The sequence below is a fragment of the Petromyzon marinus genome, chromosome 16, assembly GCF_048934315.1.
Source record: "Petromyzon marinus isolate PM22_M1 ecotype Great Lakes invasive population chromosome 16, UKy_Petmar_22M1.pri1.0, whole genome shotgun sequence".
NCBI classification, from domain to species: Eukaryota; Metazoa; Chordata; class Hyperoartia; order Petromyzontiformes; family Petromyzontidae; genus Petromyzon; species Petromyzon marinus.
In genome coordinates, this window is record NC_133682.1 from 5,905,183 (window position 1) to 5,931,197 (window position 26,015).

Here is a 26,015-nt window from a genome sequence, read left to right on the forward strand (position 1 = left end):
CCACCATCGTTCAATTTCCCGGCCGCGGCTAACATCAGTGGCGAGTGGTGTCAACAATAAGTGGAGTAAAGTACGGCCAAAACAGCCCCTGCGGCTGACACACGGCATGAGGGTGGTGGTGGGGGCGGTGTTGGAGGGACCTTCACCCGGTAACAGACTGCCGATCGCCTGTAAATGCACTGCGCTTTTTGTGTGTTCGTTTGTCGTTCTTCCCCCCGCGCCTCCGATTCGCACGGTCGGCCACGTACGGTGGGCGAATGAAGTCCAGCGTGCAATGCGTACGGACAAATGATGCCAATGTCTGTTATTTATTCTGTGAGTAAAAAAAAAGAAGAAAGAAATCCGCTGGCTGAAGCCAAAGTGACGCTTGGCTGGACTTTACCCCCCCCCACCCCCCCCAATGCCACCACGCTCGGACAAACGCGGCCAGGCACAGCGCAAACTCCGTCCGCCAAACAAAAAATCAACGACGAGCGTCGTTCAGCGCCCCCTCACACTCTCCTCCTCACCTGTAACCCATCTCGTTCACGGAGCTTCCCGATGCGTCCGTCAGGTGGCCGGGGAGCCTCGTCATCGCGACGGGAGCCTTCCTCTGTCGCTGCTGCTGCTGTGGCTGCTCCTGCGAGGCAGTGTGTGTCAACATCGGGAACGAGGACGTGAGCAGTGGTTACCAGCGCTCCGAATGCACATTTTCCTCTCTCGCTTCCCCAACCCCCTTGGTGTCACCAAGGGGCGTAGCAGCGAGAGACGACCTCCAGTCAAGGAGGAGTTCCTCAATACTGTTTACGGTGTTGGCAAAAGCAAGTCCGAGTTGAGCGAATAAGTTGGTCTTCTTTTTTTGGAAGAACCAGTTCCACAACTTGCTTTCTTAAAAAAGTAGGCGCGCGTCAAGATTTGCATTAGCGATGCAGGAATTGCAATGATCCCGCCCTGCGCGCGGTAGACTCGGAGCAATGCCGCTGTCAGCGAGCACCTATCAAGGCCGACTCACTGGCCCTGCCAGCCTCAACAGCACCTATCAAGGCCGACTCACTGGCCCTGCCAGCCGCAACAGGTGCTACTGTCAGCGAGCACCTATCAAGGCCGACTCACTGGCCCTGCCAGCCTCAACATCACCTATCAAGGCCGACTCACTGGCCCTGCCAGCCGCAACAGTTGCTACTGTCAGCGAGCACCTATCAAGGCCGACTCACTGGCCCTGCCAGCCGGAACAGTTGCTGTTGTCAGCGAGCACCTATCAAGGCCGACCCACTGGCCCTGCCAGCCACAACAGTTGCTACTGTCAGCGAGCACCTATCAAGGCCAACTGACGGGCCTGCGCGGCAGTCGAGGCTTTATTTTTCAACCACCTAAAAGACTTTCCCGGAGATAACAAGAGTCTTATTGCGACGGAGACCTCGGCTTGCAAAAAGGTCAAGGGTCAGAACTTAAACGACGTGGGCCACTCCTGCAACGGGGTTTACATTTCCTTCTGCAGCGTCCACCTCACACCGAGTTCCACGCCGCAGGTGACCGATTGATGTCGCGCAGAAAAGAGAAAAAAAGAGAAAAGAGAGGAGGGACCCACGCGCGCCGGAGAGCGACAACAAAAAAAGCGGCGAACGTAACGAGGCGCAACATTGGAATGTAAAGCGAGCGAACGACGGCGACGGTGGCGAAACGTTTACGGCAGACGAAGGTGAAAAGGAGGTGCTGTGCAGGTGGGTACGAGAGGGTGTGCTTTAAGGCCCAACACTACACGTGCACAGCAGACAAGCAAAGGCAAAGATCACACACCCCACCCCCCCCCCAGACTTTTGCTTTTGGGGCAAGTGCCGTTTGCGAGCGCCTATTTAAGCCGGCACGGCACACGAGGGGTTTGGTGGCCGGTAGCACGCCCGGTCACCTTTGTCTCCACAGTGGCGACGTTTACACACCGCACCAGGTGCTCATTTGCAGCCGAGTCGACCTAGGGGAGGGCCAGGACCGGTTCAGATAATCGTCACCGGTGTTGGCCGTGAGTGGGAATCAAACTCGGGCCGCCAGGTTCGTAGCGCAGCGCGCTGACCACTACACTACACTCACACGGGCAACGATGACATTGATATCAGAGACCAAACAGAAGTTCCATATTGTTATGAGTACTCATTTAAGGAACAGGAAGGACCAATCTGGTTGCGGGTCGTGAGGGAGACAGTGCTCCTTTTAAACCACAATACAGTGAGGGAAAAAAGTATTTGATCCCCTGTTGATTTTGTACTTTTGCCCACTGACAAAGAAATTATCAGTCTATAATTTTAATGGTGGGTTTCTTTGAGCAATGAGAGACAGAATGACAACACAAAAATCCAGAAAAACGCATGTCAAAAATGTTATAAATTGATTTGCATTTTTAATGAGGGAAATACGTATTTGACCCCCTCTCAATAAGAAAGATTTCTGGCTCCCAGGTGTCGTTTATACAGGTAACGAGCTGAGATTAGGAGCATACTCTTAAAGGGAGTGCTCCTAATCTCGGCTTGTTACCTATATAAAAGACACCTGTCCACAGAAGCAATCAATCCGATTCCAAACTCTCCACCATGGCCAAGCCTAAAGAGCTCTCCAAGGATGTCAGGGACAAGATTGTAGACCTATACAAGGCTGGAATGGGCTACAAGACCATTGCCAAGCAGCTTGGTGAGAAGGTGACAACAGTTGGTGCGATTATTCGCAAATGGAAGAAACACAAAAGAACTGTCAATCTCCCTCGGCCTGGGGCTCCATGCAAGATCTCACCTCGTGGAGCTGCAATGATCATGAGAACGGTGAGGAATCAGCCCAGAACTACACGGGAGGATCTTGTCAATGATCTCAAGGCAGCTGGGACCATAGTCACCAAGAAAACAATTGGTAACACATTACACCGTGAAGGACTGAAATCCTGCTGCGCCCGCAAGGTCCCCCTGCTCAAGAAAGCACATATACATGCCCGTCTGAAGTTTGCCAATGAACATATGAATGATTCAGAGGACAACTGGGTGAAAGTGTTGTAGTCAGATGAGACCAAAATGGAGCTCTTTGGCATCAACTCAACTCACCGTGTTTGGAGGAGGAATGCTGCCTATGACCCCAAGAACACCAACCCCACCGTCAAACATGGAGGTGGAAACATTATGCTTTGGGGGTGTTTTTTTCTGCTAAAGGGACAGGACAACTTCACCGCATCAAAGGGACGATGGACGGGGCTATGTACCGTCAAATCTCGGATGAGAACCTTCTTCCCTCAGCCAGGGCATTGAAAATGGGTCGTGGATGGGTATTCCAGCATGACAATGACCCAAAACACACGGCCAAGGCAACAAAGGAATGGCTCAAGAAGAAGCACATTAAGGTCCTGGAGTGGCCTAGCCAGTCTCCAGACCTTAATCCAATAGAAAATCTGTGGAGGGAGCTGAAGGTTCGAGTTGCCAAACGTCAGACTCGAAACCTTAATGACTTGGAGAAGATCTGCAAGGAGGAGTGGGACAAAATCCCTCCTGAGATGTGTGCAAACCTGGTGGCCAAATACAAGAAACATCTGACCTCTGTGATTGCCAACAACGGTTTTGCCACCAAGTACTAAGTCATGTTTTGCAGAGGGGTCAAATACTTATTTCCCTCATTAAAATGCAAATCAATTTATAACATTTTTGACATGCGTTCTTCTGGATTTTTTTGTTGTTATTCTGTCTCTCACGGTTCAAATAAACCTACCATTAAAATGATAGACTGATCATTTCTTTGTCAGTGGGCACACGTACAAAATCAGCAGGGGATCAAATACTTTTTTTCCCTCACTGTAGATGTAACTGATTGTCGTGCGAAAGAACCGACATTTGTTCTTACGATTCGTCAACGGTGCATGTGGGTGGAGGAGTGGTGGCACAGTGATGTAGCGCAATGCGCTACGAACCTGGCAATGCGCTACCAACCCGAGTTTGATACGGCATAGATCATCGTCACTGGTGTTGGCCGTGAGCAGGGATTGAACTCGGGTGTCCGGGTTCGTTTTTGTACAAGGTGTGCATCATTCCCCCACTGCTAAATCTGCCCAGCTCACGGTCGCTCTGTATTTCACTTCTGAATGTGCAATTTATTTTAATACCCTTGACTTGTACATTACCCTGGCGAGCTCCATGGGCATTTGGACGCCCCGTACATTCAAAGTGATTTTAATGTTACCATGAAACTCAACACATTCGTCAATAACACCGTGGCCTTAAAAAGGGGAAAAAATACGACAAGGCAACGTTTTTTTGGGCAATTACCTCTCCTTCACGGCGGAATTCACGTGCGTCATGAAGGGCCGAATATGTGACGTGAAAAAGCCCATTGCCCAATACATCACCTGCTATATATTTTTTTTCCTTTCCTGGCCCACGCAGTGCTATTGACATCACGTGCTCAGCTTCACGTCCTTGGCTCCTGTGCATTCGCTGCCAATGCAGCAGCAGCACGGGCAGCAGCAGCATCACTGCACCGTTTTATTTCAGCTACGATGAACATACCCGCCGCGTCTGCGTTCCCGTTCACGTACCTTCGTGGCCCGCTTCTCCACATACTTCACTTCTTCGTACGTGTTGCCATCGTCCTCCATCCCTCGCGCTGCGCGAACGCAAACAGCACCAGCAGCGACGGCGGCGGCGAAAATTACACAACACCGGCCGCGAACGGCGCTCCGCGGAGCGTTGCCACACCGTTGAATTATTTTACCCCCCCCCCCACACACCCCGCTCCGTTGTTTGCTTCTACAGACCGAAGAAATAGCATAGTCCATGCAAAAACAAGGAAGGACGGCCCACGACTTCCTCTACACCCAAGGTACACACTGCTTCCTGAGCCCTCCCCGCAGAGAAAAAAAAACGGTGGCGTGCGATTCGCGGACTGTCCTCGGCGGCCACCCGTGACACCGCCGCTGCCGCACCCCGACCACCCCCCCCAGTTATCTCTCCCCCGAGCGCGCAACGCGAGCGCGGGGACAACGATCGCCAAGGGCGAAAGGGCCGAGGCGGGTCGTGCAGAAAGAAGCGCGGTCGTCCGTTCGTCCCCCCTCTCAGTGCCACCGCACCGCGGGGGGAGTGTGTGCAGCGTTTAACCGCGTCGGTTACGCACGACAGCCAGGATTTGCTGGCACAGCGGTTGTGACTTCCGATCCAGAGGGCCTACCGGGCTGATTTTATTTCACGGTGTGGCGGTTGAAACAATAAATCGACTTTTGTTTGTTGAACGCTCTCTGCCTCTGTCCACCGCAGTTAAGTCGATCGGCAGGTGCTGCCAGGGGCGGAGCCAGGATTTTCAGCCCGGGGTGACATTCAACAAATTTTAATTTCAAGAATGATTGAATGAGAAATCGGCTATACCCCACGCCATCGGTTGGCGACACACTCTGACAATGCAGTTGCACGGAGTCCGCCAGACCGAGTGTCGTACACTTATACGCAGAATGTTTCAGATTTTCGATTTTTTTATTCGCGGGTGACAATTGCCTACCCTGTCACGCCCCTGGCTCCGCCCCTGGGTGCTGCTGTTCGGTGGGTGGTGATGAAGTATAGGTCTTCCCGCCTCTTCCATCACGTACTGGCCAACGTGGAAGAGTAGGCCGACATACTCTCCCGAGCTTCCAACCAATGGAGGCCCTTCCGCTAGCAGCGGCGCGAGTTAGAAAATTGCAGGGCTGCAACTTTTACACATCACAGCACAATGCCCTTCCTTTCATGTGGCCCGTTTATTTTTCCTGGAAGCGAAGGGTTCTCACTAAAGCTGCGTACCTTCATGGAAACGATAAGAGAGAGTTTCCCCAAACATTGACTCTTGCAACCCACCGCTACGGCCAAAACTTTTCCCGTCCTCACCAACCTCTGTACAAATGCCAATTAAGTCGTCGCACACTTTACGTGCCTGATAATTGCTAAATGTACCGTGTGATGCCGAGAGCGACGATTACGATTGTTCTATTGGCGCGGAGTCACGAGACAGAGCATCCAATTCTGATTCGGCCCTTCAAGTTAGAGAATGAGCTATGTTAGCGAACATCGCAGAACTACAACAGAGGTCCCGTCACATGACCTCTGGTCTCCGCTGCCCCCTGCTAAAATCACAGCCACACAGCATGCTCCAGTGCCTGTTTAATGCACGGCGGTCGCCCATCCAAGCACTAACCAGGCTCAAACCCGAATGAGCTTTTGAGGTGTCACAAGGTTGAGCGACAATCACAGGCATGTCCCCGTGATGTCACAACAATTTCAAAGAATGCCATTGTGTATTGTCATGCGTTACAATCAGCATGTCCAACACCACAGTATTTTGTGAGCATTTCCCCATTTTCAAGACTGGTGGACAACTTATTGGTGCCTGAATTACATTGCTTGAGATACTATGCCTAAGGAAAATGCCACTTCACGCCTATAACTAATGACTACCAACATGTTTAAGTTCCTGAAATGTACGTCGCAATCATGCCCAATTGTCATCCTATGTATAGACTCAGCCCTGCTATAAGAACATGGAATTTGCACCACTGGTTCAGGCCCACTGATGGCAACAAGTGCAGCAATTACTTAAGTAGCAAAACACACCGATTGTATTTATCTGTATAGGTTCCTTGTGAATGTCACCTGGACGCACTGGGATTATCTGCACGACTTTATCTGAGATCCGAACTTGAAGAAAGGAAATCGATCGATTAACGAACCACCCAGCTAACGCAGACTTTGAAGATGGGCGTAAACAACGTAACGCCTCGGTGGCCATGTGGATCATAGGTCAGATTGCTGATCTGGCACTAACTCCATAACTTGGCTTCGCCACAGGTGATGAAACAGAGGTGGTGGTGACTAAAAGGAGGCGATGGCCAATGACAGCGCAAGCAAAACTGACCGTTTAAAATGTGGTTCAGCGCTTTAATGTGCCTAAATTCTCAGCTGTGATGGATGAAAAAAAATCGATTTGACCCGTTTTAACACAGTGATCTCGGTGACGCAGTGGATGGGAAAATGCCACCCTCTGCTGTGTGGACCACGAGTCACTCGAAGCAACGTCAGAGGTAGCTCAGTGATATCCGCTTCCAAGCTCTGCCAATCTCCAACACGAAGTTTCTCCGCTTTGCGAGAGATTCCGATGGATGCTTTGTCTCGTTATGCATCGGCAAGAGCACAGTCGGCTAAAATTGAGATTGATGGGGGGGGAGGGGCGGCGGATTTAAAAAAAAAATATTTAAATCGGCGTTCTGTACATCAGGTGGAACATGTTTAGTAATCATCAAGCACGTATGAGTAACGATTCTACGTACAGTTCCCACTTATACGACACAATGCGTTGTTCCTGGATGCCCCATTGTCGTAAAATCGAAACCTATTTTTCCATAGGCAGAAGAATCAGTGTAAACATCTGTGGCACATTAGGAATGGACCATTCTTTTCATTATTTCCTCGTGCAGCAAGGGAAGAGAGTGTGGTTTTGGCAAAGTCCTTATGTGCTGTGCAGTACATCAATGCACGTGTGTACACCAGCATGCGATAACTGAGTTGGGCCTGTGGGTGGCTGGCAGCATTATTGATGAACCGGACCTGTACACCAGTCACGTGGGTAATGGCGACTCGGTTGAGGATTGCTGTGTGTGACACACGTGCTGTTGCATTCTACAGGTAAAGCACCCAAAGGTCGTTATTGATCTTTATAAAAAAATGTCTAGACTTGTTCTAGACTTCAAGCTTGGCTTTGAATTGTTAGTTTGTGATTTATTAATTAGGATGGGTTTTAGCACTGTGCACTGTTAAGATGACGTACTGTAGTTAATACTTGTAATTATCTAACCCTAATACTGTTTATTCTATAACCATGCCCATGCACCCACAGTATGACTACTTGCAATGCTATTGAGAATAGAACACATGTACAGTCGTAAGTTGTACAATGGTGACAAATACAATCCGTATACTGTACACATACAGTACAGGTAATGGGTGTAAGATACCGATATAAGTGGATGGTATAGATAGACATACAGCTTAGGATTAAAGTGTAAAGGTTGCTGTCAAAGACAAAGATGGTTTATCAGTAGTAGAATTGGGTTTAAGAGAAACTGTTATTGATTAACCGGGCTTGTACACCAGTCACGTGGTTAATGGCGACTCGGTTGAAGATTGCTGCGTGTGACATCACGTGCTGCTGCATTTTACAGATTGACCACAAATGTGTTTGCCCTCGATTTGGAGCACCTGCCCACATCCTTCATTTCGAGTGTGCAACGCATCACTTGCCGATATGTTTTTTTCTCCTGTTATCGGCCATATCTGACAGAGTTTTTAAGGTAAAACTTTACAAAAACGCTCGAGAATGACAAATTTCCACGCCAAGTCACGTCGGAATCCGGGCTGACTGTCCAAGTGCGTTCGGAGTCGTGTCGCAAGACGCGTCGTAAATCAAGTTTATGCGTGATAAATCGATCCATGGTGGCGTCGTAAATTGAACCCGCGTAAGCCGGAGGCCGCCTGGATTTGTATTAACAGAGGAGATTGGTGAATGTGGAGAAGATTGGTGAAACAACAAGAACAACAACAACAAAACGTCAAACAATACCGACACAAAACGACTGGGTGTCAGCTACTTACGGGAGGGCTCCCCGCGTGGAGCTGGGATGTCCGATATGTCCTCGTACACGCGGTCGTGCACCATGGCCGATTGCCTGCGGTGGGCATCCAACAAAAACACAAAACAGTCACTGAGTCGGGGAGGGGGGGTGGTCACGTCTCGGCAGTTGCCCCACCAACGACGACGACGGTGGCCGCCATTCGTCAATTAGGCGGAGGTGAAGTCACAACCACCCAACCAAACCCAACCAAACCAACCAACCAAACCAACCAACCAACCCAACCAACCAACCAAACCAACCAACCCAACCAACCCAACCAACCCAACCAACCCAACCAACCAACCCAACCAACCAACCAACCCAACCAGCCAAACCAACCAACCCAACCAACCAACCCAACCAACCCAACCAACCAACCAACCAACCCAACCAACCAACCAACCCAACCAACCAACCAAACCAACCAACCAAACCAACCAACCAACCAAACCAACCAACCAACCAACCCAACCAACCAAACCAACCAAACCAACCAACCAAACCAACAAACCAAACCAACCAACCAACCAAACCAACCAACCAGCCAAACCAACCAACCCAATCAACCAACCCAACCAACCCAACCAACCAACCAACCCAACCAACCCAACCAACCAACCAAACCAACCAAACCAACCAACCAACCAAACCAACCAACCAACCAAACCAACCCAACCAACCAACCAAACCAACCAAACCAACCAACCAAACCAACCAACCAACGAAACCAACCAACCAACCAAACCAACCAACCAACCAAACCAACCCAACCAACCAAACCAACCAACCAAACCAACCAACCAACCAAACCAACCAACCAACCAAACCAACCCAACCAACCAACCAAACCAACCAACCAAACCAACCAACCAACCCAACCAACCAAACCAACCAACCCAACCCAACCAACCATCCCCAACCCAAGCAACCAACCACCACAGTGCTTGTGCCAGGCTCGGTGAGCTTTGAGGCCACGTGGCAGCTGCACCCACGCCACGTGCGGGGAACGTCGGCCACATTGCCATTGGGCTCCCCAGGAATCTGCTCCCAATCGGGGAATGCGGTGGCAGTGGCGACGGTCCGCAATTGCCCACGACTAAATCTGCCCTGAATGCGGCGGATATTGTCAGATCTCGGAAGCTAAGGAAAGTCGAGCCTGGCTTAGTACTTGGATGGGGAGTCTGCCGGTGAGTACCGATGTTTACGTTAAATTAACGTGTCAAAATATATCTGCTTTTTAAATAACTGGCCAAATTTTTTTTTATCATTTCTCTATTAAGTTCAAGAAATTTTTCTTCAATCAAGTGCATCCTAAATGCCTGAGATCTGATCATATTTCATAAGCTAAGCAAGATTTTGAGCCTGATTAGTATTTGGATGGGTAACCAACAGGGGTGGAGGCTTGGACTGCGAGATGGCCAGATGGCAGTGCAGCAATTTAATGTTAATCCGTTCGCTAACAGCACTTGCTACGGGGAATATTTGTCTCCTTCCATGTGTGTGTGCCGACCTGCCGACAATCCATGCTGGGTTTAAGCAGGCTGGATTGTGCGAGACACAGATCCTTAAAACGCCCGGACACACAGCTCCATCAGTGGAGCTCCTCCGGCAGGCAATGATGCATTTGGCTGGGTCATGTGCCTGCGTGCCCATCCACCGCATATGCAAGCAGTTTCTGTTTGTCTAAACTGAGGGGGGCTTTAATTCGGCACAGCGTGGACTATACAGGAGGATGGCCAATGTGGTAAAGAGGGAACTAGAACTGTGTGGATTTGCTGATGCTTGGCACCAGTGGTGTCAAGACCGGCCTCTGTGGAGGAAGCTCGTGAATGATAAGACTCAGCAGTTGGAGGCAGTCGCCCCCAGATACAACGCGAGGCGGGGCGACGCTCGCAAGCCCCGAGCAGAACTTTTCGCGTTTAGTCTGTTGTCCTTCCCTCACACCCCCGATGAGCACGGTCGGCTACGTACGGCGCGAAGGAAGCTCAACATACAGACGCGTGCATGCAGGAGGAACCGGGCAAGAGGAGCAGCTGAGGCCAAGGGGCCGGCGTTGCTCGGCAGCGTGTGTGGCCATGGATCTGAGCCCTAGTAGAATGACCCGGGACCAATTCCCAGGCCGAGGGGCCCTCCCTGTGGCGGTGGTGGGAGTGCCGGTGTAGGAGAGGCGTGCGAAGTGCGCACCGCACCTCCTGATGATTTTCTGCCAAGGGATGGGCAGCGGCCGGCTCTGCAGGGCGTTGCTCTTGGACAGAGTCACCGGGCTGTGACGGCTGGGGCTGATTGTTTCCCGGGCAGGCGTGTCTTCGGGCTTCTGAAACTCCTCGTAAATGTCGTTGTCCATCATTTCCAATGGGTGGTCCTCCTCCTCCTCGTCCTTCTCCTCGGCATCAGGCCAGGGCTCGCCAGGGTGCGGATCCGTGGAGGGCAGCTGGGGGTCAGCTTCGTCCGGCGACCACATGGGGATCTTGAATCGTGACAGGCCGCTGTGCACCCTGCGCGGGCATGGAAGTAGCTTGGAGGGTGTGTCGGGGCTCACAGAGTCTGCCGTGGGGAGAGACAATGAACTCGTGAACGTCAGTTGGTTATACGTCAGCGGCGAGGGGGGATGTCTTAACCGGCCTGGTGCCCGCTGTGTTTGTTGGTCATGTTGTCTTTTACAGCACGATGGATTTGGTGTCTTTTTTTTGTTGTATTCGTGCTCGTCCACCACTGCCAGTGCAGTCCCTTATTTACTGAAAGCTTTGCAACACTTTGCCCATGAGCCCAGACGAGGCATTTCAATTGTCGGTGCCACGTTGCGGTGGCAAAACTTTCGGAGGTTTTAATTTCTCTATGTGGCCAATAACGGTGAATTATGTGATTGACAACTTGAAATTAGTGGGGTTAATGAAATAATTGACTCTTATTAGCCATACTATTATTACATTTTGCTCATCCAGCTCTGGTTCAACCCACGAAGGCATTAGAGTGTAATGCATTATTAAATTTTTCACTTTCCCATTAAAAAAAAAGTATTTCTGAACTTAAATGTTTCATTATCCATGTTGGGACCGTGAAGCCATTCAACAATAATTCATTTGTTTCATCATCTCCATACCACTGCGCCTTTTTTCACTGGAACCCAAAAAAATGACACATTCTACATAATAGCGAAAATGAAGTCTGTACGTGACTTAGGGGGGAAAGCCCATCACGAGAGAGAGAAAAAAGTGCAGGCCGGAGGAAGAAAAAGCACGCGTTGCGCAAAGGGCACGCCTAAAGTGCGTACAAAGCACTCGGCCTTTTTGCATTGAGCAGAAAAAACTCCACTACCAGCTTTTTTCCGAATAACTGCAATGCCGTCCTTGCAACTAAAAGCATATGCACTTTCATCAATGTACGAAGAATAACGGTAGGTTTTTTGTTACACTTTCGAAAATAGAAAATAGGTGTTAAGATGTTCAAACGCGAAATAGATACTTTTTTGCAAGGAATTACGTCTGCATTCACCACAAGTGCGTGTTGGTCATGCACACAGACTTGTGGTTAATACAAGTACGTGTGGTTATTGCAAGCTTCATTCCTTGCCAAAGGTATCGATTTGGTGTTTGAACAACTTAACACATGTTTTATTGGCAGAAAGGGAAACACCGATTCTTATTATTCATACTTTGATTCTGGCAAAAAAAGCTCCCATAGATAATTGTATCAACATCATCTTAAAACAGGAAATGGCGGAGCGGCGGTGGTGCCACGAACACGGTGATCTAAGTTCAATGCCTGGCCAAGGCTACCATGATTCTCGAGCGATATCTGGGGTTGTTCTGGGGCGCCGCCGCTTCACACGAACCCACAGTGACCAGCGTGGGGAAATACGGTCAAACAACCCCCATGACCGACATGGTGTGTGGAAGCCTTCGCATCTATAGCAGCAGCTTGTCAAAGGGCTGTGTAATATTATTATGATGATAAATTGACTTTTAAAGTCAAGCCACAGCAGTGTGATTATGGCCATGCAATCCAAACTATATACCAAATAATCAACTCGTATAGACGTATACATAGAGACTCATAGAGATACATAGAGATACATTTTAGACAAGCCACAGCAGTGCGATTGTGGCCATGCAACCCAATCTATGAACCGTATCAGGGACGTGAGGTCAGGGGAGGCAGGGGAGGCAGAGCCTCACCTGTCATACTCCAATGGAAATAGCTGTTACGAAAAGTAAAATAAAGAACCATCAAATAAAATAAATATTAAGATTTTTCCACTGATCTGTTATAAATGTCGTTTCTGTACGATTCCAATCATTTTTATCATCAAAATCGCCAAATTTGCGGAGCTCCAATGCAAAATACAGGGAGAGACGAGAGGTGAGGCAGCGACGAGCTCAGCCTCCCCTCTGATTGCGCAACCCCTCAGTAACTGTATGGAGCGCGGGCAATAAGCGTGTGCCTGTTACTATCTCAGTATGTCACCAATGTAATGTTTGTAGACCCCTTCATTTCATGTCCTCGCCTTCCATACTCCAGGTAACTTATTTCACGTATGTGTATAAAGATATTTAGTCTCGCTGGTCTCGTCATGAAACTGCAATGAAAAATCACAAGGGGAGGCATATATCACATCTGCCTCACTGAGGTGGACGTGTCTAACACGCCCCCCTTAGGACACGCCCCTTCAGTGATACCACGCCCCTCTCCGTGAGGCCACGCCCCCTTCAGTGTGTGAATCTGGCTCTGACACTAGCCAGTGCCTCCCCAGCCATTGACCTCACCGCACGTCACTGGACCGTATACTAAACCACTGTGGTCTGTGCTCCTTCAACGGAGGAGGAATGGCAAACTCTCTGCTGAAGCCCTCTCGTAGGAGAACTCGACAATTGGCAGTTAGCTCCTGAACACGTTGCTGCCGTACGCAAGAATAGAACATAATATTTTTAAAATAATCATTTATAGAAAGCACTTATGCATTTTCAGCAACTGTACAAAAAGAAGAAACTCATGGTATTTATCACAAGTGACCATTTCGACAAATTTGACCCCGTAATGATCGTGGTTCATCACCAGTGCCTTTGCAGAAGCGGCGATTGATTTCATCCGCGTCCGTCCGAGCCAACTGCATCCCATACACTACGTCCAGTATTACCACTCACTATGGCCGTGCCTGCGAGTCAAGTTATCGTCCAACGCCAGTGACCAGTGGCAGCTCCCAATGGGGCAGAGGATTGCTCTGCCACTGGGGACCCAGGAAATGTCTACGTTATTAAGATACAGCACACCAGGGAAGGTATGTTGAACGTTTGTTTTTAATTATTATTCTTTATGATGGGCCCTATTTAATAACCTTGAAATTCCTGGATTACACTGTCCCTCCACCCACTCCATTCATTTGGGAAACTAAACTAAACTATTATAATTTCAGCACGTAAAACTCTTTTTTCAGAAGTGACCTGGCCACAAATGATAGCTCAACGAAATAACTTACGTTGGAAATTTATACCAGTCAAATACTCAAAGATGCATGTTGATTCTAAATGTGGAGGGAAAAATCGGGAGGCCCCAGGAGAAAAAGTAAATGTGACCACAGGGAGAGAGACATGCAAACTCCAAATATACAGGCATCAGGGTCTGAATCAAACCCCTAGACCTCCTGTATACCAAGCGAAGTAGTTAACATCTTGCCACCACGGAAGCTTCTCAATCCACCTCTTGCCGGCAAACTGGAAAACGCTAAATCGCGGAATAAACACCGTGCAGCGTGCGCGGCACCCACCTGCCCTCAACACCTTCTGCTCCGGCCTCTCCGCCGGCCGCCCGGATCCCTCGGTGGCCCCGCCGCACCCAGGCAGGCCCTCGGGGCCCACCGCGGGCGGCGAGTCGGAGCACGCGGCCGCCTTCCTCCCCCTCTCCTTCGCCGGCAGCGGCGGCGGCAGCGGCAGCTTCAGGTTCTCGTACTCTGGCGTCCGCGACGAGTCGGCGCTCCTCGCGGAGACCGCCGCGTCGGCGTCTCCGCCCTGCTCGGGAGCGTGGCCGCCCCGGCCTGGCGTCGTCGGCTCGGAGAAAACTCCGCCACCGCCGCCACCGCCGCCACCGCCGCCACCGCCGCCACCGCCGCCACCGCCGCCACCGCCGCCACCGCCGCCGCCACCGCCACCACCGCCGCCACCGCCGCCACCGCCGCCGCCGCCGCCACCGCCGCCACCAACCCCGGTGGCCGCCGCGGCATCCGCCAGGGCCGCTTGGGCGTCATGCGAGAACGTCCGCTTGAGCTGCATGAGGATCCGGCTGCGGTGGCCCGGCAGAGAGATGCCCATGTCGGTGAGGAACTCCTTGGAGAGGCCCCTGCAGTCGCGCAGCGTCGTGTAGCCGCGCGAGGTGAAGGCCGCCTCGTACTGGTCCAGGCGCATCATGCGCAGCCAAGCGACGACGCCGTCGTCCTCCTCGGAGTCGCACGCCATGGCCGGTGGGACGGGGGGTGGGGTTGGTGCGGGGGGGGGGGGGCACGGAGCGTGGGGCGAGGTAGGCGGAGGGGGCGAGGGCCGGGCGGTCAGGACCCTGATGTGAGAGAACGCGACAGACGTTACGTTGATACAGCTAGGGATGGACTTCATCCAGCAGTGGAGAGATCATGGCTGGCGATGATGACGATGACGACGACGACACCCCATGCCATCATGCAGCTTACTCTTCTTTTCACAGAGACTGACCCAAACTAATGCTCAGGCGTTGTAGGTTTAGACCACCGTGGAAGCGAATGCACGCAGCGAAAACATCTGCTGCACTGAATATAATGGCAGCGACGTGTGTTTTAAATCGTAGGGGAGTGCTAGCTCTTTTACAGGTTTGTTAATTCCACAGGCCTAGCGGCGGGGGCAACTAGCGCTGGTGAAATGACACGCTGGATAAAACAATGCAAGACTAAAGGTGTTTAAAAAAATATTACTTTACAGTAGAATCCCTCTTAATGACCACCCCTGTTAACGACTAATTGCTTAGCGACGGGCCTCCATAGAGCCCAATGTGTAGTGTATAGTGTAGTGGTGTAAAGTGTAGTGTATAGTAGTGGTGTATAGTGTAGTGTATAGTGTAGTGTATAGTAATGTAGTGTATAGTGTAGTGTAAAGTGTAGTAGTGGTGTATAGTGTAGTGTATAGTAGTCTTGTGCCTCCATAGAGCCCAATGTGTAGTGTATAGTGTAGTGGTGTGAAGTGTAGTGTATAGTGTAGTGCATAGTAGTCTTGTGCCTCCATAGAGCCTAATGTGTAGTATATAGTGTAGTGGTGTAAAGTGTAGTGTATAGTAGTGGTGTATAGTGTAGTGTATAGTAGTGTAGTGCCTCCATAGAGCCCAATGTGTTCGCTTAGCGACCATTCCCCTGTTAATGACGGGCTGTTGTAGGTGCAGTAAATATGAATTAATGCATTTATTAACCATCTTTATTTGAATATTACGTGTTTATAATGTTGTTAGTATCTTTATGTATTAATATCCAATGTTTAAATGTTCTAAAGTACGTTTTTTTGGTGAAAAGGGGCAGCCTTTGATGCTGTGGGAACGAATTTAGCCTTTAACGTGCATCTCCTATACTCGCTTAACAACCAAATCACTTCACGGCTGGTGTTGTGGAATCAATTACCGTGGTTAAGAGGAGGGGGTGGTTTTACTGTAATTTACTCTTTGACCGGTGATAACCAAATAGCGACACCAAAGGTCACGTCTTTCACGAAGGTCACCTCATCGAAGGTCATGTCTATTACGAAGGTCACGTCATCGAAGGTCATGTCTATTATGAAGGTCACGTCATCGAAGGTCACGTCTTTCACGAAGGTCATGTCATCGAAGGTCATGTCTATTGCGAAGGTCACGTTTTTCACGAAGGTCATGTCATCGAAGGTCATGTCTATTACGAAGGTCACGTTTTTCACGAAGGTCACGTCTTTCACGAAGGTCATGTCTATTACGAAGGTCACGTCTTTCACGAAGGTCATGTCTATTACGAAGGTCACGTCATCTAAGGTCATGTCTATTACGAAGGTCACGTCATCGAAGGTCACGTCTTTCACGAAGGTCACGTCATCGAAGGTCATGTCTATTACGAAGGTCATGTCTATTACGAAGGTCACGTCTTTCACAAAGGTCATGTCTATTACGAAGGTCACGTCTTTCACGAAGGTCATGTCTATTACGAAGGTCACGTTTTTCACGAAGGTCACGCCATCGAAGGTCACGTCTTTCGAAAAGTGAACTCTGCGGAAACGAAGCCCAGGAGATGGACAATCGCAGCAGATCTGCTCCTGCAGGTCACCGCGAGACACCACGCTCTTAACCTCACCGCTAGATGGCGCTTCTCTTCGCTCCGCACGGGGAGGTTGGGCGCATTTCAGTCATTCGAAAAACATCCGCGCGCTTTTGCTCTTTGGGAGGTTGTCGCCAGCTGAAACGTAAAAAAGCAAACCAACATTTTTGTTGTTGTTGTTGTACGTGAAATGTTGTCGACAACGATGAAGCATGCTGCAAACGGAGCTTCTCCATCGCGGGAGATGGAGCGATGATGACATTCACAGAGGATAGATCAGGAGTCGGCAAAACCAAGAATAGCAAAGAAGCGCCATTTTTTTTTAGAACTCGGTTTAAAAAAAAAACATTTAAAAAGCCGCAGCAATGCACCGCGGGTGAATACGAGAACGGTGGCGATCCTTGAGAAATGACGGTCACGAAGCAGTCGCTTAAAGAGCCGCGTGCGGGGCTCCGGAACCGCAGGTTGCCGATCCCCTGGGCCAGATTAATTGTCATTTTGCAGGACCACGAGAGCTGGTGATAGCACGGGGGAGACCTTCAAGCAGCGGTGCATTGACCATTAGCGGATGGAAACGCGAACCCAGGATGTCAGCAATGCTGGCTCGGTGGACTGACACCGTTATTACCGTGATCCCACCGAGCCACTGAGTCTAGCCCCTGGCCCAGCACTTCTCTTTACGCTTGTTAGTTCTGTATACGGGGCTAAGCCTGAGCGCAGCGTAATGCGCAACAACACACACACACACAAACAAGACAAAGATCTCCCACATAGCCTCAACAGGTTGTTGGGGCAAGTGCCGTTTGCATGCACCGTAGAAGGCTGACACGGCACACACAGGGGTGGTCGTTCAGCCAGCGCCACGCCCGGCCACCTTTGTCTCGCCGCTGCTGATATTTTACACAACGCGCACAGGACCGGTTCGGATAGACGCTCGTCACCGACGTTAGCCGTGATCAGGAATCGAAGCGGAGTCCACGGGCTTCGGAGCGCACTGCGCTATACGCTGCGCCACCGCTCCACACCGCCCCCCACGCATGCACACATGGCATGTACACACACGCCCGCATACACCAAAACACGCAATGCACACTTGGGTTCCCCTTTACTGTACAGTGCGATGCTTGTGGGTTTTCCTTGTGTGCACAGGACTTCCTACATCTTCCACACCACTTGTCGCCTGCACTATCGCTTGAGAAATCATAGGTCATAGGGTGTCCACGCCCTTCATTTCCCCGCACAGGCCTGTGGCAAAGCGAGGAACGTCGTGCATACGTGCAACGGAGTAGGACCATCGCCCGAAACGTCGCCTCGTATACAGGCGGGTCCCCGCCTTCTTACGACGCAACGTGTCGTTCCTGGAAACCCTCATTGTCACGAGTCGGATCGTCAAATTTTGCCACAGAAAGCAGAAAGAGTAGGAAACAATCTTGATTTGAAGCTTTTGTGACTTCACGAATCCATACTCTTTGGTTCTTTCGGTAAAGTCACGTGGGTAGAAAAATAAAACAAAAAAATAATCTATCACGACGTTTCGATCGCAACACCAGCGGTCGTCCTCAGGCGGAAAAAATAATCCAGCGGTGGAACTTCTGAACCTGGTTCAGAAGTTCAGCTGTTCCACCGCTTGTGTTGAGATCGAAACGTCGTGGTATATTATGTTTTATTTTATTTTTCTACCTACGTGACTTTACCGAAAGAACCAAAGAGTAGGAAACACATCACTTGCCGCTGTGTTTTATCCCCATTTTACCGGCCGTGTTCAACAGGGAGGGTTTAATCGGTGCAGAAAGTCCACGAAAACGTTCGACAATGACATAAGCGCCACGTCCCAAAGCAACGTCGGAAACCAGACGCGACTCGTGTTAAAACGCGTTCGGAGTCGCGTCTGGAATATGCGTCGTACATAAAGTTCCTGCCTCCTAAATAGATCCATGTCAGCATTACATAAATGTCGTGATTGTTGATAATAAACCTGAGACCGGATTGTATATATATTTTATTTTAAGGACACCTCCCCCCCCCCCCACACAGCGCTATGAATGAACGTGTTGAGTGGTTTTTTTTGTGTTTGGGTTTGGTTTTACAATCAAGGGGTGTTGAGGAGCGCCACGCTGGGTAGCAAACAGAGAACGGAGCCCTCCTCTCCCACCGAGAGTTTACTGTGTTCGATGCGTCGCAGCATTCGCCCGTTGCCGTCGGCCCCAAAACGTCCAGGAAACGTTCGACGCCGCGACGAGAAATGTTGCCGCGAGCGAGAGGAGCTCTTCTTTAATTTTCGCCGACGCCGAAATAGATCGGGCGGCGAACGTCAATTCCCCCGTCACATGTACCAAAGACTGCGTCGGTGCTCTCACCCAACAACCACCATCAATGTGCCGAAGTGAGATACGCAGCTGATATCATTGACATCAGCGTTAAAAAAAGAATATATATACGAATGCGGTAGTCATTAAATTTAGTAACGCGGTAGAGACCTTCGTTCACTGCTGGATTAAGTCCCCCGCCACACATTCGATCACGAAAAATAACACGGGCAAGAGGTGACTCAGAGTCACTGAGCGGTGCGATCTGGACGCCCTTTCAAAACGGGATATCTCCACCTCGTGAGATTTTCCAGGGGAAATATTTTTGTTTTACTGGTAGGAACGAAGTTGTAAACTGAGTGTACCAGCCTGCAATAGATTAATGTGTCCGTCCGTCCGTCCACTTTCAATACTTTAACGAAGTGAAATCTCGTGCTGTTGGGGTGTAAAAATAAAATTGCGCAAAATTCCAATGTTCCTACCAGCCCACCCTGCAGGGACCTGTTTAAATCGAATGTAAAAATCCTCCGTCGGATAGGTGGTCCCCCGCGGTGCTTCGCACGCCACGTGCCGTCACCACGCCTGCGAGTGCAATCGAGGCGGCCCTCCGTCACAGTCCGTCAGCTCAGGCGAGTCACAATGACAACTCGTCACGATTTAACTCGTCAACACTTTCATATTTAAAGGCAGTCCCCCCCCCCACTTCCCCGCGAGTTGCGGCTGTTCGACTTACGAACGTCCGCACTTGCGAGCGAACCGCCGTAAAGATGTTGTTGTCTTTCGGCCATCCGACTTGCGAGCGTTCGATTGTACTCACGAAGCGAACTGCGGAACTATTTTGTTCGGCGGAGCGATCCTCAGCGAGACGTAATGAGTAGAGGCATCCCGCGTCAAACGACCGATTATGATCAGGCAAGCCAGCGTCTGGACCTCAAGGTAACTAAAACATTAAAAACATGTTTTTTCCCGTTACTTTATTCAATTTTTTATTTCCTGTACAGTATTTATTACAGAATTACACGCAAACGTGCAAATTGTATTTGTATTTATCAGTTAACCATGCTTCCCCCTTTTTAGTTGAACCGCAACACATTTTTTAACACCTACTCCCCCACCCTATTTTCGCCTGTCGCCTCCCGCAAGCCACCATCACAACTCTCAAACTCCCACCCCGTGCCATGCCGGCCTTCATAGGTGCTCGCTGACAGCACCTGCCCCAAAAGTCTGTTCAGGCTATGGGGGGGGATCTTTGTTATTGGAATTGGCAAACAAAATATGTTCTAGAGAAGTGGAAATAATTGTAAGAATGGAAGGGTTATTATGCCTGGATACACTTGGCAACCCACACAATCTCATTGTAGTGCATCTGTTGTCAACTCCGGGTCCAAAGGTCAAAGGTCAATGCACGTAAATGTGAGCAAATTAAGCGCGTGAAACGGGTGACAATTATATTTGTTAAACGTTCATTGTGCAGCCATCCGTATGGAGAGGCTCCAATAACAAAACAACAACAACAACTTTTGATCGTGGATTGTAAAGCGTACCAACGAAGCGAGCGTGGGTTATTTAAAAAGTCATGTGGGCACGTGGATTATCACGTTTTAACAGGAGACTCCAGAATTGTCACGCAAACCGCCTGGCACATTTTCAATCAAAACGTCGATCAAGTGCAGTTATAGTCAAAAACAACCTCAGGAAATACACGGCCACTATCAGAGAGTGGACCTATAAAACGCACCTGACAATTTCATTCCAGGCCAGAGTCCAACATGCACAGTCCATTGGGCGAATGTCGCAACCATGAATAATAATAATAAAAAAATCAACATTCAGGCAAAGAAAAACAGGCTGTTCAAACTGATATTCAGATATTCGTGCAATATGTTTTTCTTTTGTTGACGAATTACTGTACTGCCACGTTTGTACATCACTCGCTCTGCTGGATGGAGGTTTTTTTTGGACGGTGCAAATTTGGTGGTTTGGTGTCTGTGAGGTTACAAAGGGCTCCGATGAAAGCCGTTCTTAGACAGGGCGGTGTTCAATCGATCGATCGCCAAACTTTGAGCTTTGATGTTGTGGCATAATGGATGTGAGATCAAGCTCAGATAATTAAGCTAAAGAGAATGCGGCCAGCAAACAAATTACCCCACGTACTCATTAAGCAATGATTGTACCGCTTAGACCATACGAATAATAAAATAACTGAAGAAAAGTGGAACTTAGATGCTACTCTCTAGAGTGGTGCTGGATTTCCACAGCCCCAAGAGACGGGATGTGTTAACCCGTACAATCAAAGACAAATATCCCCCGTATAGCCTTAACAGAGTGTTGGGGCAAGTACTGTCTGAGCGAGCACCTATGCAGGCCGGCATGGCACACGAGCGAGTGGATGGCCAGCACCATGACCGGCCGCCTTTGTCTCCCCAGTGGGGGAGTGTCCAAGTCACACCAGGTACTCATTTGAGGCTGAACATACCTAGGGGAAGCCCACAACTAGTTGAGATATTCGCCACTGATGTTGATCGTGAATGGGAATCGAACTCGGGTCGCCGGGTTCGTAGAGCAGTTCAATCATACACATACATTACAAAAAGTATTGTTAGCCAGTGCCTATTAAGGCTGGTACAGCATCTGGTATGCTGTCTGACCAGCACCACGCCCAGCCACTATTGTCTTATCACTGGAGATTGTTTACACTCCACACCCCACAATCATTTTGGGCCGAGTCAACCTTGGCAAGATCCTAGCGAGGTTCAGAGACCAACTATCTGTGGAATTTCTGCAAGACCGAGAATCGAACACGTGCTCATCATCACCATCATCAATGATCTATCCACTGCTGGATGAAGGCCTCCTCCATGCCATTGTGACCCAGTGATGCCACAATCCATGCCTACGCAAGAGCTGATCTTATCGCTCCATCTTAGTCATCTTGGGCATGTTACCTCCCTTGATTGCCGGGTCATTGCCAGGCTCATCCATCGGCCACCATCCCTTTCGAGTCACGATGCTGTGCACTACCAAAGAAAAAACCCATGGTGGGTGGGTTTTCATTACAGATCTCCCTGCGATGATTTACATTGTATGCATGTTGAACTTCTTTCGCACCGTACGTAGCCAACCGTGCCAATTGTAGGTGCAGTAGGGGTGGGGGGAGGGACAACAAACGAAGCACAAAAAGCAGTTCTAAAGAAATTAGTTTTCAACCTAGATTTAAAATTGCGTGTTCGTATTGCTCCGGCAACAATTTGTACAGAACGTTTGATTTTGTGTGGCACTGGAAAGAAAAGCCTGCCAAGATGTTGCGAGCTGCCGTTTGCCAATGTACGATTGCAGTAGTTCCTCTTCCTGTACGTCTCGCGAATATATGTGCAATGACTCTGTCTGACTTTACCGGTACTGGCAAACACAAAAAATTGCCCCTCCTGCACAGGATTAAAATAAAAATCACCAGACATGTATCACTTACTGAGTCTATTTTTGTGGTTATTGAACCAAATGCTACATGTTTTTTTATTCCAACAATGTTTGTTTGGCAAAAGATCACTTGCCTGGAGAAAAATAATTGAGAATTAGTGTTCCAAAAAACAGTCATGAGCAGCATAAAAATGTCCTTTCTATTGTATCGAATACATGTGTTTAAGAAGCAGGAATTTACTTGTTTGTGGAATAAAACTATACGTGACGGAAGCTTCCCAGGTTCTGGAATTGGCCAAACATCCCAATGTAGCAGCACCCTCCTGAAAAAAGAGTCACTTGAATAAACATGAACAAATATCTAATACCAAACAAAAGCAGCTGAGTGGCAGTCAAAAGAATAAATGCTACAAAAAGAACGTCTGTTACGGAGGTGGATCGATGGTTTGCATGCTGGTGCTGGCGACGTACTGCAAACATTTTTTTACAAAGTATCTCTAAAGTCATTTTAATGTTAATCGATCGATAATATTTTCACTTAAAGTGGACACCTACGGGTTATCTGGCAGTACACCGTGAAGTTGATGAAATTAAATATATCGTGAAAAAAAAAAACACCCATACTCCAACAGCATTGGCCCTGGGCTTGGCCAGGATGCATCGGAGCTTCAAGCGGTGATGGCCGATGCACGAGACTGCTGAAGCAACGGCTGCCAGATGAGGGAAGACTCCAGAGAGAGGTGGGAAGACTCCAGAGAGAGGAGGAAAGACAACCGAGAGAGGACGTCCCCCGTGGAGACAGAGCGGAGGATTGTTCCATCGCAAGAATGCGAAGGATGGCGAACAGCTTTTTGGGAAAGGCCTTCACCCAGCAGCGGATTAACCACGGCTGACGAGGTTCATCATGGGTGGCTGTGAATATTTTAAATCGAGAATTCTCTTGCAATGCTGACCCAGTTTGGGGCCTGGTTATTGCGATCCTCATGGAGCCTCCACCGCACACTCATAAACGACACCGTGTGTGGCCTTAACAAAAACACAAACATACGTAGAATAGGCGACGTTTCAGGCAATGGCCCTTTTTCATAGCACAGCATCACCAAATAATGTGATCCTCAAGCGGGCCTATCCCAAAGCCCAGCGCTTCTCTTTACGCATTCCACCTGCTCGCGGTCACATCCACGGGCTGAGCCTGGGCCCCCACGCAATGCAAAACAACGGGAACTTCGCCCAGCAGTGGACCGATCCCGGCCACCGCCACCGCTGCTGATGACAAAGCGCCCATGCCGTTATCATAGCGCACAGCGGGAGGGTGGGGGGGGGCAAGCGCAGGGCCGTTGCACGGCTCGGGTGAAACCTGCAAGCGCTCGATTAAGTAACGCAGCAGAAGCGCGTGGTGGGCCTGTGGGGGGCCTGTGGGGGGCCTGTGGTGGGCCTGTGGGGGGCCTGTGGGGGAGGGGGGGTGTTTACTCCTCCCAAATCCAAGGCCGTAATTATTATATATTAGAATATATTGGGGGGGGGGGGACACATTACCCCCAATATATTCAAATATGCTCAAAATGTCCCCCCCCCCAATATATTGCTATAAAATGTATTTATTTTGAAATTATTGTGGTTATGGTTGTACTTTATTAGATGCGGGGACAACAACTCAACATTGTGTCGCATTCAGGTGGTCAAGGACAGATAAGCGCGTCAGGGGGCAGCAGCAGCTGAGCGCACCGCTGTGACGTCCCCTTCGTATTTTGTGGAGATACTCCCACGTCGCCCGGGAGACTCCCTCCGCGTTCGGTTGGAGCCGGGGCCTGTGAGCTGGCGTGTCGCTGTTTGGCCCTAAAGAGGCGCCAGTAGCCTGGCCTCGTGTCGTTGCTGCTGCTGCTCTGCAGACCCAGAGATGGATGAGCGATGTCCGGTCGCCGCGTGGGTGGCATTCGTCGTGACTTCTCGCTCGAAGGAGTGGGCCGCGCGAAAGATTGGGTGGGGAGCAGTGGCTGAAGCGGTTAGCGATCATCATCCTCATCGCCAATCGGCCATGATCAATCCACTGCTGGATGAATGCCTCCCTCCTCTGCCCCTTTCCCCTGCCCTCCCCCCTTCCCCAAGTCGCCACCACCAACCCTGCATAGTCCCGCGATGCGACTCGTCACACAGTACCCGCCACATGGGTCGTCTCATGTCGCCGTCTGCCTGTGTCGGGATTCCTCTCGGCGCTTTGGGCTGTCACTCGGTTCTTCACTTCGTCCATCGGCATTCGACCCTCCGAGCGACGCGTCCTGTTGACTATGTAGCTCAAAGTTAACGTCGTTGGCCCGCGTGCGTTCTCTCGTCCACGTTTTCCTCTGTCGCAGTGTAAATCCCAGCCGTGCGTCTCTCCCCGCTTTCATTTGTCCAACGGTGAGCTTTCGCTCCGTCCTCTAAGTTTTGAACAACACACAGAAGCACGTACAACCAACGCACGGCCCCTTGCGCGTTCTACAAAAACCATCAACGGTTCATGAAGAACTGCGCTGTTTGCCTCTTGTCTTTAGATCACCATCGAATGAATTTCACCCGGTATCCACGTTTCAGAACCATGTCATAGCCATTGCTTCATTTTCAGCCGGAGCAGTCCGGAAACACCGTTCCGAGAATTATTCTAGCACCCAGACACTTCCACCTCGCCTTGCTTTGTCCTCACGGTATTGAGGAGGTGTGTGAACAAAAAACGCGTGTTAATCGTGCTTAAGATCACCAGCTTTCATGAAGAGCAGTACTAGGATTAATATGGGTAGGTATACCTTATACTGTCGTGGTAGTGCCTTACGCGTGTACCTGCAGATGTCACGAAGAATAGCACTAGGATTACTGTGGATAAGCATACCGTGTACTCTAGTGGTAGTGCCTTATGCCATCATCATATGTCATGAAGGGCAGTACTAGGATTAATATGGATAGGCGTTCCTTATCCTCTTATGGGAGTGCCTTACGCGTGTACCTGCACATGTCACGAGGTACAGGTACAGTGGAAGGATTACTACGGATACATATACCTTGTGTACTCCCGTGGTAGTGCCTTACACTGATAGCATCCCCACTCTTCAGCCGAGAGACGTTTCGGACAAAAAAATAGCAAAATAGCAAGCGAGAAATGAAACCTTGGTGGTGGGGGTGTCTATGGTAGTTAACGGTGGCACTGATGAACAGCTTTTCTCTTGAGACAGACGCGGTTAGGGGGAGGGAGCCGGCGGGGAACTGGCAGCAGCAGCGGTGGGGGGGGGGGGGGGGTGACGGCGGCATTGACATTCCCCGGCACGGCCACCCTTCTTCATTCCGTACGGCCTCGCGTACACGGCGGAGCAACGGCTGCAATTTCGCATTCAAGGAGGGGTCTAGCCGG

At 49.9% G+C, this 26,015-nt stretch overlaps 1 protein-coding gene and 1 long non-coding RNA gene across 7 annotated transcripts in view; one reads left to right on the plus strand and one right to left on the minus strand.

Moving 5' to 3' along the window:
• Nucleotides 1-14,784, minus strand: part of LOC116942934 (arf-GAP with Rho-GAP domain, ANK repeat and PH domain-containing protein 1-like) — a 55,621-nt gene extending 40,837 nt beyond the window's left edge. For 5 of the 6 annotated variants that reach the window (XR_012941810.1, XM_076067447.1, XM_076067446.1 and 2 more), the window contains exons 1-6: nt 14,391-14,784; nt 10,819-11,173; nt 8,610-8,683; nt 4,538-4,605; nt 1,886-1,948; nt 510-619 (exon numbers count right to left, since the gene is read on the minus strand). Coding sequence is in view for 5 of the 6 variants with exons in the window: in XM_076067447.1 (XP_075923562.1) it covers nt 510-619; nt 1,886-1,948; nt 4,538-4,605; nt 8,610-8,683; nt 10,819-11,090 (587 nt within the window). In the remaining variant the exon portion in view is untranslated. The remainder of the gene's footprint in view (nt 1-509; nt 620-1,885; nt 1,949-4,537; nt 4,606-8,609; nt 8,684-10,818; nt 11,174-14,390) is intronic. The other variant, XM_032955410.2, reaches the window with a different exon arrangement.
• LOC142924736 (uncharacterized) lies at nt 618-5,227 on the plus strand. The gene is made up of 2 exons (XR_012941811.1): nt 618-1,700; nt 4,755-5,227. It is a non-coding gene; the product is annotated as an uncharacterized LOC142924736 (long non-coding RNA).
• Nucleotides 14,785-26,015: the final 11,231 nt, after the last annotated feature.